General features: G+C 40.9%; 1 protein-coding gene across 2 annotated transcripts in view; it reads right to left on the minus strand.

Annotated features, from left to right (window-relative positions):
* Positions 1 to 13,444, minus strand: part of Lrig2 (leucine rich repeats and immunoglobulin like domains 2) — a 61,144-nt gene that overhangs the window by 19,804 nt on the left and 27,896 nt on the right. For both annotated transcript variants that reach the window (XM_028889915.2, XM_028889914.2), the window contains exons 9-11: positions 9,555 to 9,635; positions 7,309 to 7,380; positions 6,577 to 6,645 (exon numbers count right to left, since the gene is read on the minus strand). In XM_028889915.2, coding sequence (XP_028745748.1) covers positions 6,577 to 6,645; positions 7,309 to 7,380; positions 9,555 to 9,635 — 222 coding nt within the window. The remainder of the gene's footprint in view (positions 1 to 6,576; positions 6,646 to 7,308; positions 7,381 to 9,554; positions 9,636 to 13,444) is intronic.

The following is a 13,444-nucleotide window of genomic DNA, read 5'->3' on the forward strand; positions in this document are numbered from 1 at the left end:
CCCTGGCTGTCCTGGAACTCACTCTATAGACCAGGCTGACCTCGAACTCAGAGATCTGCCTGCCTCTTCCTCCCAAGTGCTGGAATTAAAGATGTGTACCACCACTGCCCAGCCCAGTTTTTTGTTTCTGCTTTCTTTTTGTCCTTAAGATAGCTTTAAAGGAACTCCTTTAAAGTATTTTATAAATTAACTTGGTAATATCATCTAGAGCAGTGATTCTTAACCTTCTTAATGCTGTGACCTTTTAATACAGCTCATGTTGTGGTGACCACCAACTATAAAATTATTTTTGTTGCTACTTCAATAACTGTAATTTTGCTACTGTTATGAATCATAATATAAATATTTTTGGAGAGGTTATCAAAAGGGTCACAACCCTCAGGTTGAAAACCACTGATCTAGAACTAGACAAATATCACAGGGCTAAATGTGGCTCAGTGGAATAAGGGTTTGCTGTGAAACTATGAGGACCTGCATTTGGATGTCCAGCACCCATGTCAAAGGTAGATGTAGCCAAATGTATCTGTAACCCCAGTTCTCGGGGAGGCAGGAACAGGGAGATTCCCAAGAGCATGCTAGCCAGCCAGATTAGCCCAAACAGAGCTCCAGGATCAGTGAGAGACTCTGGCTAAAATAACAGAGGAACACCCCTGATGTCAGTTTCTGGCCTCTTAATGCACGTTCATGTTGTTCACTCTCACAATGCATCATGTTACATACACAAAAACAGAAAATTATCAAACACACTTAACATTCATACCTAACGCATACAAACTACTCTATAAACAGATACAAACAGAGAAACTACATCTTTCATTCTAAGATTTCAGTCTTGAATCAGTAAAACACTAACATAAACTCATTTATTTACTTTTTTTGAGACAGAGTCTCTCTGTAGCCTTGGTTGGCTTGAAACTCACTATGTAGACTAGGCTGGCCTTAAACTCAGAGATTCTCCTGTCCCTGCCTCAAAAAATTACAAAGCTGTTATTTTTCCTATACTTTACATTTTTATCTAAATTGGCTGCTGAAAAACGAAGAGAGAGAGAGAGATACATATTTACATATACAGTACATTTCCCTCATCCACAGCTCGCTTCCTATAGTTTCAATCATCTGAGGTCAATAATAAAGAAAAATGTTACATGGAAGAGCACAAAAGTAAACAATTGCTAAATTGCAAATTGTGTGCCATTTTGATTAATGTGATAAAATCTGAGCTGTCCCACTCAGGACATAAATTATTCCTTTCTCTAGTACATCCACACTGTATATGCTGTTCACCCATTGATGATTTAATCACCATCTTGATTATCAGATCAAGTGTTAGTGTTACAGTAGCTTGGGTTCAAATAACTCTTCTTTAACTTGTTCAAGTCCCAACCACAGGTGATGAAGAGCAGGCAACAGGGCACAAGACATGGAAGGACAAGGGAACTCTATTCTTCTGCAGCAATAGCTTTCTAGTATACATATGGCCTGGTACTGTGCAGTGTCAGCACAGGAGACACATTCCTGAAAGACAGGGTAAAACATACATATGTGTGGAGCAGATTGTCAAGCTTAGGGGGCCCTCTGAGGATTTACACACTGTTAATGGTTGTTGGGTGTGGTTGATATTTTATTTGTGCTGAAATGTGGTGATATTTTATTTGTGCTTTGATAAATAAAGTTTGCCTGGAGATCAGGGGGAAAAGGCCAGCCATTTTAAGTAAACAAAGTCAGGCAGCAAACGCCCTTAGTCCGATCACTTAGCAGGCAGGCTCTCTGTGAGTTCAAGGCCACACTAGGGAACAGAGCCAAGGGTGGTGCCACATGCCTTTAGTCCCAGTACCAACCATAGAGACCTGGAGGTCAGTACAGACAGTGACAAGGAAGTGAGGTAGCTGGGCTAAGAGCCAATGAGAGGGTAGAAAAGCAAGGCATATAAAGGTGTGGGTAGACAGGAAGTAGCTCACATTTGGAAGCTGCAGAGTTGGTGAGGTAAGGTTGGCTGGTAGCTTTCCCTATTTCCCTGATCTCTAAGGCTTTCACTCCTGTATTTGGCTTCGTGTTTTTTATTTAATAAGACGATTTAGAAATTCATCTACAGTTGGGGGATGGAGAGACATCTTCTTCAGTGCTGTAACCACAGGCAAGGTGCCCGTGCTTCTGTAAATAACCCTAATGAAACTCACTGGGTCATAAAAATAGAAGGGAGGCTACTTGGGAAGAGGATTAATGGGAGTAGCAGGGGATAAAAGGATAAAGGTGTTAGGGAATGAATATGATCAAATTACATTACATACATGTATGAAAATGCCATAATGAAACCTATTATGTATAATCAATATATGCTAATAAAATAGTTTTTAGAAATTAAAAAATATTTTTGCCATAATATATCATCTTAGAGAGGTTACAGGGATACTTAGGAGCTATCTGGATATCACCAAAGCCCATCTGGGTATAGGTAAAATAGTACTTCCATTCAGTGTTTTTCTGACTCACACAGCTCTTTGGGGATCGGAAAGTCCCAATGGAGGTCAGGTGGCCTGACAGTGAAGCAGATAAAATGGAATATGGTGTGATGGAGGTGGGTAGACAAATGAAGAAGGGGGGATTTTCAGAAAGACACAGCAATATAAGGCTCAAGGGAACTAGTGATTAAGAGGAGAAAGAGAAATAGCAATGGGAAGGGAGTGGTCTTAAGAGGAACCAGCATAAGGAGACCTTAAGCTCCTCAGAAGAGGATAATAAAGTTCCAGTCATTAAGAAGTGGACAGTAAGTGGACAAAGTTGGCAGAACTCGTTATTGCCAGGGTTTCCAGTGAGGACAGAGTTTCTGTAGGAGAAGCAGAATCTAATCACGAAAACGATTCTACAGAGTACAAAGAGTATCTATGCCAGGGAGTCAGGAAACAATCCCCACTCACGAAAGAGGCCCAGGAAAACCTCCAGCCGAGCAGGTGCCTCCATAAGAAGTGGGTACTCAGTCCTCGCTTTAGAAACTGCACTCAATCTCAAGAATCAGAATCTCTCCTTACCAGCTCCAATGGATGTTTGTCCAGAGCCGAGCAGGTGCCTCCATAAGAAGTGGGTACTCAGTCCTCGCTTTAGAAACTGCACTCAATCTCAAGAATCAGAATCTCTCCTTACCAGCTCCAATGGATGTTTGTCCAGAGCAATGATTCACCAGTCTGACTCACCATTGGATCCCCAATCAATCAGTCAGGAATGAAGACAAAGTCTTCAAAAGTGTACATTTGGGAGTCCTGGGTGAGAGGTCCGGGGGTCCAATGATGAATCTGATCCTATCTATGCCACAACACCATAACTGTTAAAGGAAAAGTTATTCAATGATACTTGTTAAAGCACGGTGAGGCAGTGTATTCAAGACCATCTCCCAGGCACAGATCATTGCAATGAGATTTTACAACAGAGGAAAGAAGCTGGGCTCAATTGCAATTACAGCCAACAGCAAAAAGGAATTTTTAGCCAAAAAAAGAAAGAGGGGTGAGAATCAGTGGATGGCACATTACTAAGCAAAAGCCTCAGGACTGAGGAGAATTCTGGCTAAAACAATCTAGAAAGCTTCTTGCTACAGGCAGGCCAGAGTAACCAGACATCACCTGGGGATGGTATAGAAGGGAAAACTCGATCAATATCTAGGGTATCTAAGGATACTCAGGTGTATACATGGGAGAATCCTTGCTAAACTTTCAGAATCAGCAAGGTTTTAGATTAGACAGTCTGGGTTGTAGTTATGCATAGCTTTAATCCCAGCACTTAGGAGGCAGAAGCAGTGGAATCTCTGTGAGCTCAAGGCACCTTACCAAACTACATGCCTAGCCCTTATTGTTTAATTCTGTGCCTTCTTTAGAATAATCTTTCTTAATACAATATGAGGTATGAACAGAGACCATGGGGGCTGGAGAGATGGCTCAGAACTTAAGAGCACTGGCTGTCCTTCCAGGGGACCAAGGTTCTATTCCCAGCACCCATATGGCAGCTCACAACTGTCTGTAGCTCTGATTCTGGGGGATCAGGCACCCCCAACACAGACATATGCATCGGCAAAACAACAAAGCACATTAAATAAAAATAAACTATTAAAAGAGAGAGAGAGACCATGATCCAATTCAGTACACACTGGATGATGAAGGAATGTCTTTATAAACAAATTATTCTACTGTATCTTCACATGACCCTAGGGAACCACTATTCCAGTTCTGAAAAGGAACAGAGACTCCAGCGAAGCAGTTTGTCTATTGTGACAAGTTGTAAGGAATGGAGTAAATCTCAATCTGGGTGAGAACAAGTTTTTCAATTTTCCAACCTATTACATACAAATCAGTACTTTAAAATAAATTTGTTTAGATTTTTATTTACCATATATGTGTATAAAGATGTTGGGAGGGGCGGTTAGCATACACACATGCCACATTCTTTTGGGAGTAGGGGGGATGACAGGATCTCTCTACATAATCCTGACTGTCCTTAAATTCACTATGTAGACCAGACTGGTGTGGAATTCATAGAGATCCACCTGCCTCTGCCTCCCCAGTGCTGGGATTAAAAGCGTGCACCACCATGCCTGGCTACATGCCATGCTGTTATGTGGAAGTCAGAGGACAATTAGTAAGAGTCAGGTCTTCCATCATGTGGGCCTTGGGATCAAACTCAAGATTGTGAAGCTTGAAGGCAAGCACCATTATCCACTGAACCATGTCACTGTCCCAAAACTAAGACTTTTAAAAACTACTATAAAGGTATCCTAATTGTATGGAATTGTAAAAAATCCTACAAGCTTTCTCTTCATTTTTATTACTGTCTTGTCATGAACTGATTCTACTGCATGCCCTTTGAAGAGCCCCCAATCACAGCATTTAAAATACCGATTTTCCAACACCACAGTTTGAATTGGTAACAATTCCCAGCTAACTCCCTTCACTCAGAAAAATCTCTAAACTAATAAAACCAATTTTAGGGGCTAAAGAAATGACTCAGCAGTTAAGAACTCTTACCGCTCTTACAGAGGACCTGAACTTGTTGCCCAGCACCCCAAGGCATCTCACAGCCACCTGTAACTCCAGTTCTAGAGGAGCTGATGCCTTCTTCTGACATCCTTGAACTCATACGTGCATGCATGTGGTGCACTTACACTCAGGCACATACACATACATTTTTTAAAAAGGCAATTTTTTCCTTTTTTTTTTAGTTTTTTGAGACAGGGTTTTTCTGTGTAGCTTTGCGCCTTTCCTGGAACTCACTTGGCAGCCCAGGCTGGCCTCGAACTCACAGAGATCTGCCTGGCTAAAAAGGCAATTTTTTAAAAAGGCAATTTTTTAAAATTATATAGAAGGTGTTGGAGAATTGGCTCAGTGGTTAAAAGCACTGCTCTTTCAGGATCTGGGTTCAGTTCCTAACACCCACATGGTAGCTCACAACTGTCTGTAACATCAATTCCAGAGGATCTGACACTCTCTTCTGGACTTCACAGGCACCAGACACGTACATGGTACACAGACATATATGTAAGCAAAACAATATATACATTTAAAAATTTGCTTTAAAAATTATATGTAAAAAAAATATAAAACATGGGTTGGGGATTTAGCTCAGTGGTAGAGTGCTTGCCTAGCAAGCACAAGGCCCTGGGTTCGGTCCTCAGCTCTAGGGGGGGAGGAATATATATATAACACTTTTTTTTTAATGTAACATTTAAAGTTTTAACAGTTTAAACACATTAAAATTAACACAAAATTCTAGACCAATTTCATAAAACAAAAGAACAAAATCAACAGCTACCCACCTTAGCCCAACCACAGGATAAGAACTGGAGACATGTTTCTGATAGTCCAGAAAGTACAGTACACATCCGAGCCCAGGAGTGGTGCTAAGGACTCCTACTTATGAGCACATCAGCACACAGGTGGTAGCACACACTTGACTATTCAGTGCTGGGTATCTCTACATGACACCACCACTGAAACAACTCCATGTTAACACTTACATAGCTCTTGCTTAAATCAATGCTTCTGAAAACATCTGAGTTGCCTTCTTTTTTTTTCCGACAATGAGGGGCTGGAGACATGGCTCAGTGATTGAGAACACTGTCTGCTCTACCTAAAGACCCAGGTTCAGCCGGGCGGTGGTGGCAGCACACGCCTTTAATCCCAGCACTCGGGAGGCAGAGGCAGGCGGATCTCTGTGAGTTCGAGGCCAGCCTGGGCTACCAAGTGAGCTCCAGGAAAGGCGCAAAGCTACACAGAGAAACCCTATCTCGAAAAAACCAAAAAAAAAAAAAAAAAAAAAGACCCAGGTTCGGGGTTGGGGATTTAGATTTAGCTCAGTGGCAAAGCGCTTGCCTAGCAAGCGCAAGGCCCTGGGTTCAATCCTCAGCTCTGGAAAAAAATAAAAAATAAAGAAATAAAGACCCAGGTTCAATTCCCAGCACCCACATAATGGTTCAGGATCATCTGTAACTCCAGTTTGAGAGAATCTGATGACCTCCCCTGGCCTCCATCTTCACCAGGTTTGGTGTACTTTACATACAATAAGCACTAACAATTAAAAGAGAAAAAAGTTACTTACAGCTCCTTTAAGTGAGTCTGAGAAAAAGCATTTTCTTGGATAGACATTATAGCATTGTTGTTCAAATCTCTGAAACCAAGAGAAATGCAACATCAGTAATTCTGTCTATGGTGAAGCTACATAAATGCTTAAATGCTCATGAACACCTCCCGGTGACAGCAAAATTTGTTTTGTTTTGAGGCAGCCTCAGTATGCAATCCTGTCTGGCTTTAAACTTGCTATGTAGACCAGGCTGGCCTCAAACTCACAAAGATTTCCCTGTCTCTGCCTCCTGAGGACTAGGATGAAAGGTAGGCACCATCACACCCAGCACAAAGATTATGCAGAGTATAGCTGGAGGTTTTCCTGTGTCCTGTCCAGTCCTGCAGCCACTCAGACCCAAGTAAACACAGAGGTGTATATTATTTACAAACTGTATAGTCTATGGCAGGCCTCATGCTAGCTAGTTATTATATCTTAAATTAACCCGTAACTATTAATCCATGTATTGCCACATGTTCCATGGCTTTATCTGCATCCCATTACATGTTGTTCCTTGGGTGGCTGGCTCACATCTATTCCCTTCTTCCTTTCTTCTTCCTGTCTATCTGCTTATATTTCCTGCTTACCTCTAAGCTGCTTTGCCATAGGCCAATACAGCTTTATTTATCAACCAATCAGAGCAACACATATTCACAGAGTACAGAAAGACATTCCACAGCAGCAGTGAGTAAATATATATGAAATACTTACAAATACTCAAGGGATTCAAGACCAATGAATGCTTTCTGAGTAATTGACTTAATCTGGTTTCCTTGCAAGACTCTGAAATAAAATTAAATTCATTAAATATTTATCTATACATGGTATACTTAAAAGTTTATAGTGTGGTATTAGTAACACATTTTTAATTATGTCCCTGCGTGTAGATAGTGGGGGAGAGGTATGTTCATATGAGTGCTGTGTCTGTGGAGACCAGAAGAGGACATCAGACCCTCTGAAGTAGAAGTTACAAGTGGTTATGAGCCACCTACTATGAGTGCTGAGAACCAAACTCAGGTCCTCTGAAAGAACAGAAAGCATTCTTAACCTCTGAGCTTTATTGAAACACAACTGAGGAGGGGGGAAATTATATACACTGAACTATAGCTTAGTGAAAGCAAGCATTTTTAAGAAAGTTATGAACTTACTAATTAATGCAAAGCACAACACAAAAGCTTCTGTTGAGATTTCAGAGCTCCTCTGAACAGTCATCCTAACCACTTAAGTAATTTGCCAATGCTATGTAAGGTTAAATTTCCCATTTCTCTCCTTAATAAAAGATGGTCAGATTAAAGACATTCAGACAAGCATAAATCTTTGGTGAAATCCTTCTTATAGGAGATGTAAAATGCTTCATGGAGAATATTTTCTCCTATTATTAGACATATTCCCCATACATCTCACATGATTAAACACAATACAAACTCAACTACATTTTCTCAAAGCTCTTCTCTTACTTGAATGGAAAACTCTATTCTGTAACTTATTTAAATCCCACAGTGTTGAGAGCGTACACTTATAGTCACTATGGAAACCAGTATGGAGGGTCCTTCAAAAACTGAAAATAAAACTACCATATGGCCCAACTAAACTACTGGTAAATACATACCTGAAGGACTCTAAGTCAATATGCCACAGCCTAGGTGTCCACTAAAACATGGATGGATAACGAAAAGATAGCACATACATACAACAGAATTTTATGCAGCCACAAAGAAAAATTAAGTTATTGAATTTGTAGGAAAATGGATAAAGCCAAACATTTTCTCTCATAAGCAGAACCTAGATTTAGAATTATATACGTGTGGCAAATGTGTTGCTCTGGTTGGTCAATAAATAAAACACTGATTGGCCAATGGCTAGGCAGGAACTATAGGCGGGACTAACAGAGAGGAGAAAAGAAAGAACAGGAAGGCAGAAGGAGTCACTGCCAGCCGACACCAGGACAAGCAGCATGTGAAGATGCTGGTAAGCCATGAGCCGCATGGCAAGGTATAGATTTATGGAAATGGATTAATTTAAGCTGTAAGAACAGTTAGCAAGAAGCCTGCCATGGCCATACAGTTTGTAAGCAATATAAATCTCTGTGTTTACTTGGTTGGGTCTGAGCGGCTGTGGGAATGGCAGGTGACAAAGATTTGTCCTGACTGTGGGCCAGGAAGGAAAACTCTAGCTACAGGGTTTCTCTGTGTAGTTTTTCACCTTTCCTGGAACTCACTCAGTAGACCAGGCTGGCCTCAAACTCACAGAGATTCACCTACCTCTGCTTCCCGAGTGCTGGGATTAAAGGCGTGCACCACCACCACCTGGATATATGTGTTTGTAGGTCATGAAACTAGAAAAGGGATCATGAGAGGGGAGGAAGAGATCTTGAGGGTGGTAGGAAACAGAGAATGGTGCATAAGTCAAAAGAAAACAGAAAGAACTACCTGGATGTAAAAATGGAACCAACCCAAGCAGGGAGGAAATAGAAAGAGGACAGTAAGGGAGGGGAATGAATGAGAACAAAGAATAATGAAACATATAGATGAACACACTGGGATGAAACCTATCTCTTACAGTGCTAACCTGAAAGTAAGAAATAAAAAACTTGGTCGCTGGGCGGTGGTGGCGCACGCCTTTAATCCTAGCACTCGGGAGGCAGAGCCAGGCGGATCTCTGTGGTTCAAGGCCAGCTGGTCTCCAAAGCGAGTTCCAGGAAAGGTGCAAAGCTACACAGAGAAACCCTGTCTCGAAAAAAATAAATAAATAAAAAATAAATAAAAATAAAAAACTTAATTTCCATAGCAATATAAATAAAAAGTGCCTAAACACAACAAACTATTTGACAAACAAACAAACAAAGCTCCTTCCTTTAGGAGACGGTAGGAAGGCTCAGATTTTCTGGTCATAAAAGAAACATTATCCAATAATATTTACAACTACTCCTTGAAAAGATAAACATCACGGATACATACAATTTAGTGAGACTTTTGAGTCCAGCAAAGGCTTCACTAGCATCTTCTATGGCCCATGAAATTTCATTGTTTCTCAAATCTCTGAAAGTGTCAGGGAGAAAAAAGTTGTTAGCCAATACGACCACTAGACAGCATCCTGGTATGGCAGCGTAAAGGGACACATGCTAATTTTGATTCTTATTTTAACAATTATTTATGGTGAAGACTCAGTTTTGCTTTTGAAAGAAATATTTGTGATAAACAGAAGAATTGATATATTAAGCAGGGGTAATGGCACATGTCTTTAGTACTAGTACTCAGGAGGCAGAAGCAGGAGGATCTCGGTGAGTTCAAGGCAGCCTGATCTACATAGTGAGTTCCAGGACAGCCAGAACTTCATAAAGAAACCCTGTCTCAAAAATAAATAAATAAGAACAAATAAATGAATAAATAAAAAAATAAGCCAATTAACCTGCTTAGATTACTAATCTTCCTAGTTAACCATATCTAACGATACTAGCCTATTAAAAATTGTAGATGGGGTCCTACAAAAAGGAGGGTTCCAAGATAAAGAAGATAGATACAGCTTACAAATGTAATTTTAGACTCATGGGATTTCTGGGTGTTCCAAGCCTTCCTCTAGGCCCTTAAACTTAAAATAGCTCCAAGAGTAATACCAACACAGAGCTTCACAGCTCAAGAGCAAACCAACATTCCTCTTGGGAAGGAAAATGGTATGCCCAGGTGCTAGTGTAGTCACTGTGTTTTCTTGAAAAGTATGGTCTTTTAAAATCCACTATGCCATTCTCAGAGGAATTACAATTGTATACACCATGTAATGACAAAATATCAGTTATATTAAAAATATTTAGGGCTGGAGAGATGGCTCAGAGATTAAGAGCACTGACTGCTCTTCCAGAGGTCCTGAGTTCAATTCCCAGCAACCACATGGTGGCTCACAAACACCTGTAATGAGATCTGGTGCCCTCTTCTGGCCTGCAGTCATACATGCTGTATACATAATAAATAAATTTAAAAAAAAATTTAATCACAGGCTGCAGAGATGGCTCAGCAGTTAAGAGTTTAATTCCCAGCCACCACATGGTGGCTCACAACCATCTCTAATGAGATCTGGTGCTTTCTTCTGGCCTGCAAGCATCCATGCAGGCAGAAAACTATATACATAATAAATAAGCAAAACTTGAAAAAATATATTTAATCACTTGCTTCCTAAAGTCATCTTATACTAAACTAAGGCACACACTTTCTGATTTATAAGATTATATAAAGTTGTATGGATGCCGAGAGGCTTCTTCTTGCTTAGCCTTCTTCAAGTAAAATGCTAACACAGCTCATTTTTGTTTACTATCACTTCTTCAGGACATTCCCCTCCTCCACAGCAGAAAATAAATAGAAATGATTGACCCACAGAGGCATGGTGGCTCATGCCAATAATCCCAGGACTTAGGAGACTAAGACAGGAAGATGAAAAGTTCAAAGCCAGCCTGGGTTAACACAGCAGGACCTTGTCTCAAGAGACAAAAAAATAAAATAAAAGGAAATAAAAGGAAACATAATCAGTGAGGTATAGAGGCAGAAGTAAGCAGATCTCTCTGATTTTAAGGTCAGTTTGGTCTACATATACAGGTGTATTTTTGTATGTATGTATATGAAGTGGTTTGCATGAGAACTGGCCCCCAAGGCTCCTACAGATGAATGCTTGATCCTCAGTTAGTGGAACTATTTGGGAAGGATTAGGGGGTGTGGCTTTGTTTGAGGAGGTGTACACTGGGGATGGACTTTGAGGTTCCAAAACCCCACGTCAGGTTCAGTCTTGTTCGCTTTGTCTCCATTTTGTAGATCAGATGTAAGCTCTCAACTACTGGGGCAGTGCCATGTCTGCCTGCCTGCTACCTACATGCTCCCTGCCATGATGGTTATGGACTAACCCTCTGAAACTGTAACCAAGTCCCCAATTAAATGCTTCTTTTTATAAGTTGCTTTGGTCATAGTGTTTCATCACAGCAGTAGAACTAAGATAGAAATTGGTATTGGGGACTGGGGTATTGCTGTGACAGCCTGACCATACTGTTACTTACAGAAATATGGAAGACTCTGGGACTTTGAATTAGGAAAGCAGTTGAATGCTGTAAGTAGGGCTTAACTGGGCTGTCCTAGTAGGAGTATGGAAGGCAGCAGTGCTGACAGCAATGTGGCCTATGGAGGCCCAGTTCAAAAGGTCAGAGGGGAAGAATATTTAGAGACAACTCATGTGATATGTTGGCAAAGAATGTGGCCGCTTTCTGCCCTTTGTTCAAAAAATCTGCCAAAGACTAAATTGAAGAGGTTTGGACAAATGTCATTGGCAGAGATTTCAAAGCAGCCTAGCGTTGACTGTGTTATGTGGTTATCAGTGATGACGGTTACACAGATCTACAATTAAAAGGAGCCATAGATGCAAAAAGAAATACAAAACATACAGTTTTAAGAGGAAAGACCACCAGGAAATGTAATGTTGGAGCCAAGCAAGCCCTATGTTCACAGAGATGGGAAGTTTAAAGAAAGGTCTGATGCTAAATGGAATAAAAGGAATGTTACCTCAGGGCAAAATCCAACTTAGCTAATCCTACAACTTGTAAAAAGGCAAGTTTATATCCCAAAGGAAATACCACCAAGTCAAAGTTTATGCAAATATAAGTCATGGAAGGGACCAGGTTTTAGCCCAGGCAGCAGAACTTGGCACTTTTGGCAACATGGTTCTGGTTTGATCAAGGATATAAGAAAGGGGTTGTAGAATAAGTCCTCAGCAGTTAAGGAAAGCCGCTAGGGCAAAGTGTGGCAAGGGAGTCCCTGCATGGTGACCCAAAGAGGCCATTTCATGAAGCTATGAAGGTGAAGCCTGGGTAATTACATTGGAGATACCAAGATGTTGGAGATGCCAGAACCTTGGATGCCTGTCAAGGAGAGCTACAGACAGGGTGTGGAACCAGTCCAAGAGAGAGAAGTGTGTTGCAGTCAACAAAGCTGGGGGAAAAAAGGGGGGGGGATATAAAAAGCCATCTAATAAGTCAAGACACTGGGCACAGAGATAGAGAATTTGGAGTTTTCCCTGCTGGGTTTTGGTCCTGCTTTGGTTTAGTGTTTCCTCACCATGTTCCCTTTCCTCCCTTTTGGAATGGTAATGTATGTACTGTGTCACTGTATGTTGGAAATATGTGATTTGATTTTTTATTTTACAGGGGATTACAATTAGAAGATTGCCTTGAGTCTTGGAAGAGACTTTCGTCTTTTAAATAGTGTTGAGGGTATGAAAGACGATGGGGACTTTTAAAGTTGAATGGAATGCATTTTTCATTATGATATAGCTACAAGCCTATGGGGCAGGAGGTGGAATGTGGTGGTTTGAATGAGACTGGCTCCCATAGATTCATGTTTGAATGCTTGATCTCCAGGTAGAACTGTTTGGGAAGGACTGTGCTGTGTCCCTGCTGAACAAGTGTGTCCTTGCTGGAGGGGGTGTGGCTTTGTTAGAGGAGATGTGTCACCAGGCGTAGGTTTTGAGGTTTCAAAAGCCCGCAACAAACCTAGTTTTTCTGTCTGCTGCCTGATGGTCAGGATGTAAGCTCTTAGCCACTGCTCCTACCTGCTGCCACGCTCCCTGCTAGGATGTTCATGGACAAACCCTCTGAAACTATAAGCAAGACCCTAATTAAATTCTTTCCTTTATAAGAGCTGCCTTGGACATAGTGTCTCTTCACAGCAACAGAACTAAGTAACCAAGTATAATAGTAACTAGACAGCGTGTATCCTAAGTTTTTTTCTTATACTTATTGTGTCTCCTTCTCAATGGTGATTAGGTCCCAAAGTTTGGAGCCTATCTCTTTCCTGAAACCATTTATTAATTTTGAATG

The sequence above is a fragment of the Peromyscus leucopus genome, chromosome 6 (assembly GCF_004664715.2).
Source record: "Peromyscus leucopus breed LL Stock chromosome 6, UCI_PerLeu_2.1, whole genome shotgun sequence".
NCBI lineage: Eukaryota > Metazoa > Chordata > Mammalia > Rodentia > Cricetidae > Peromyscus > Peromyscus leucopus.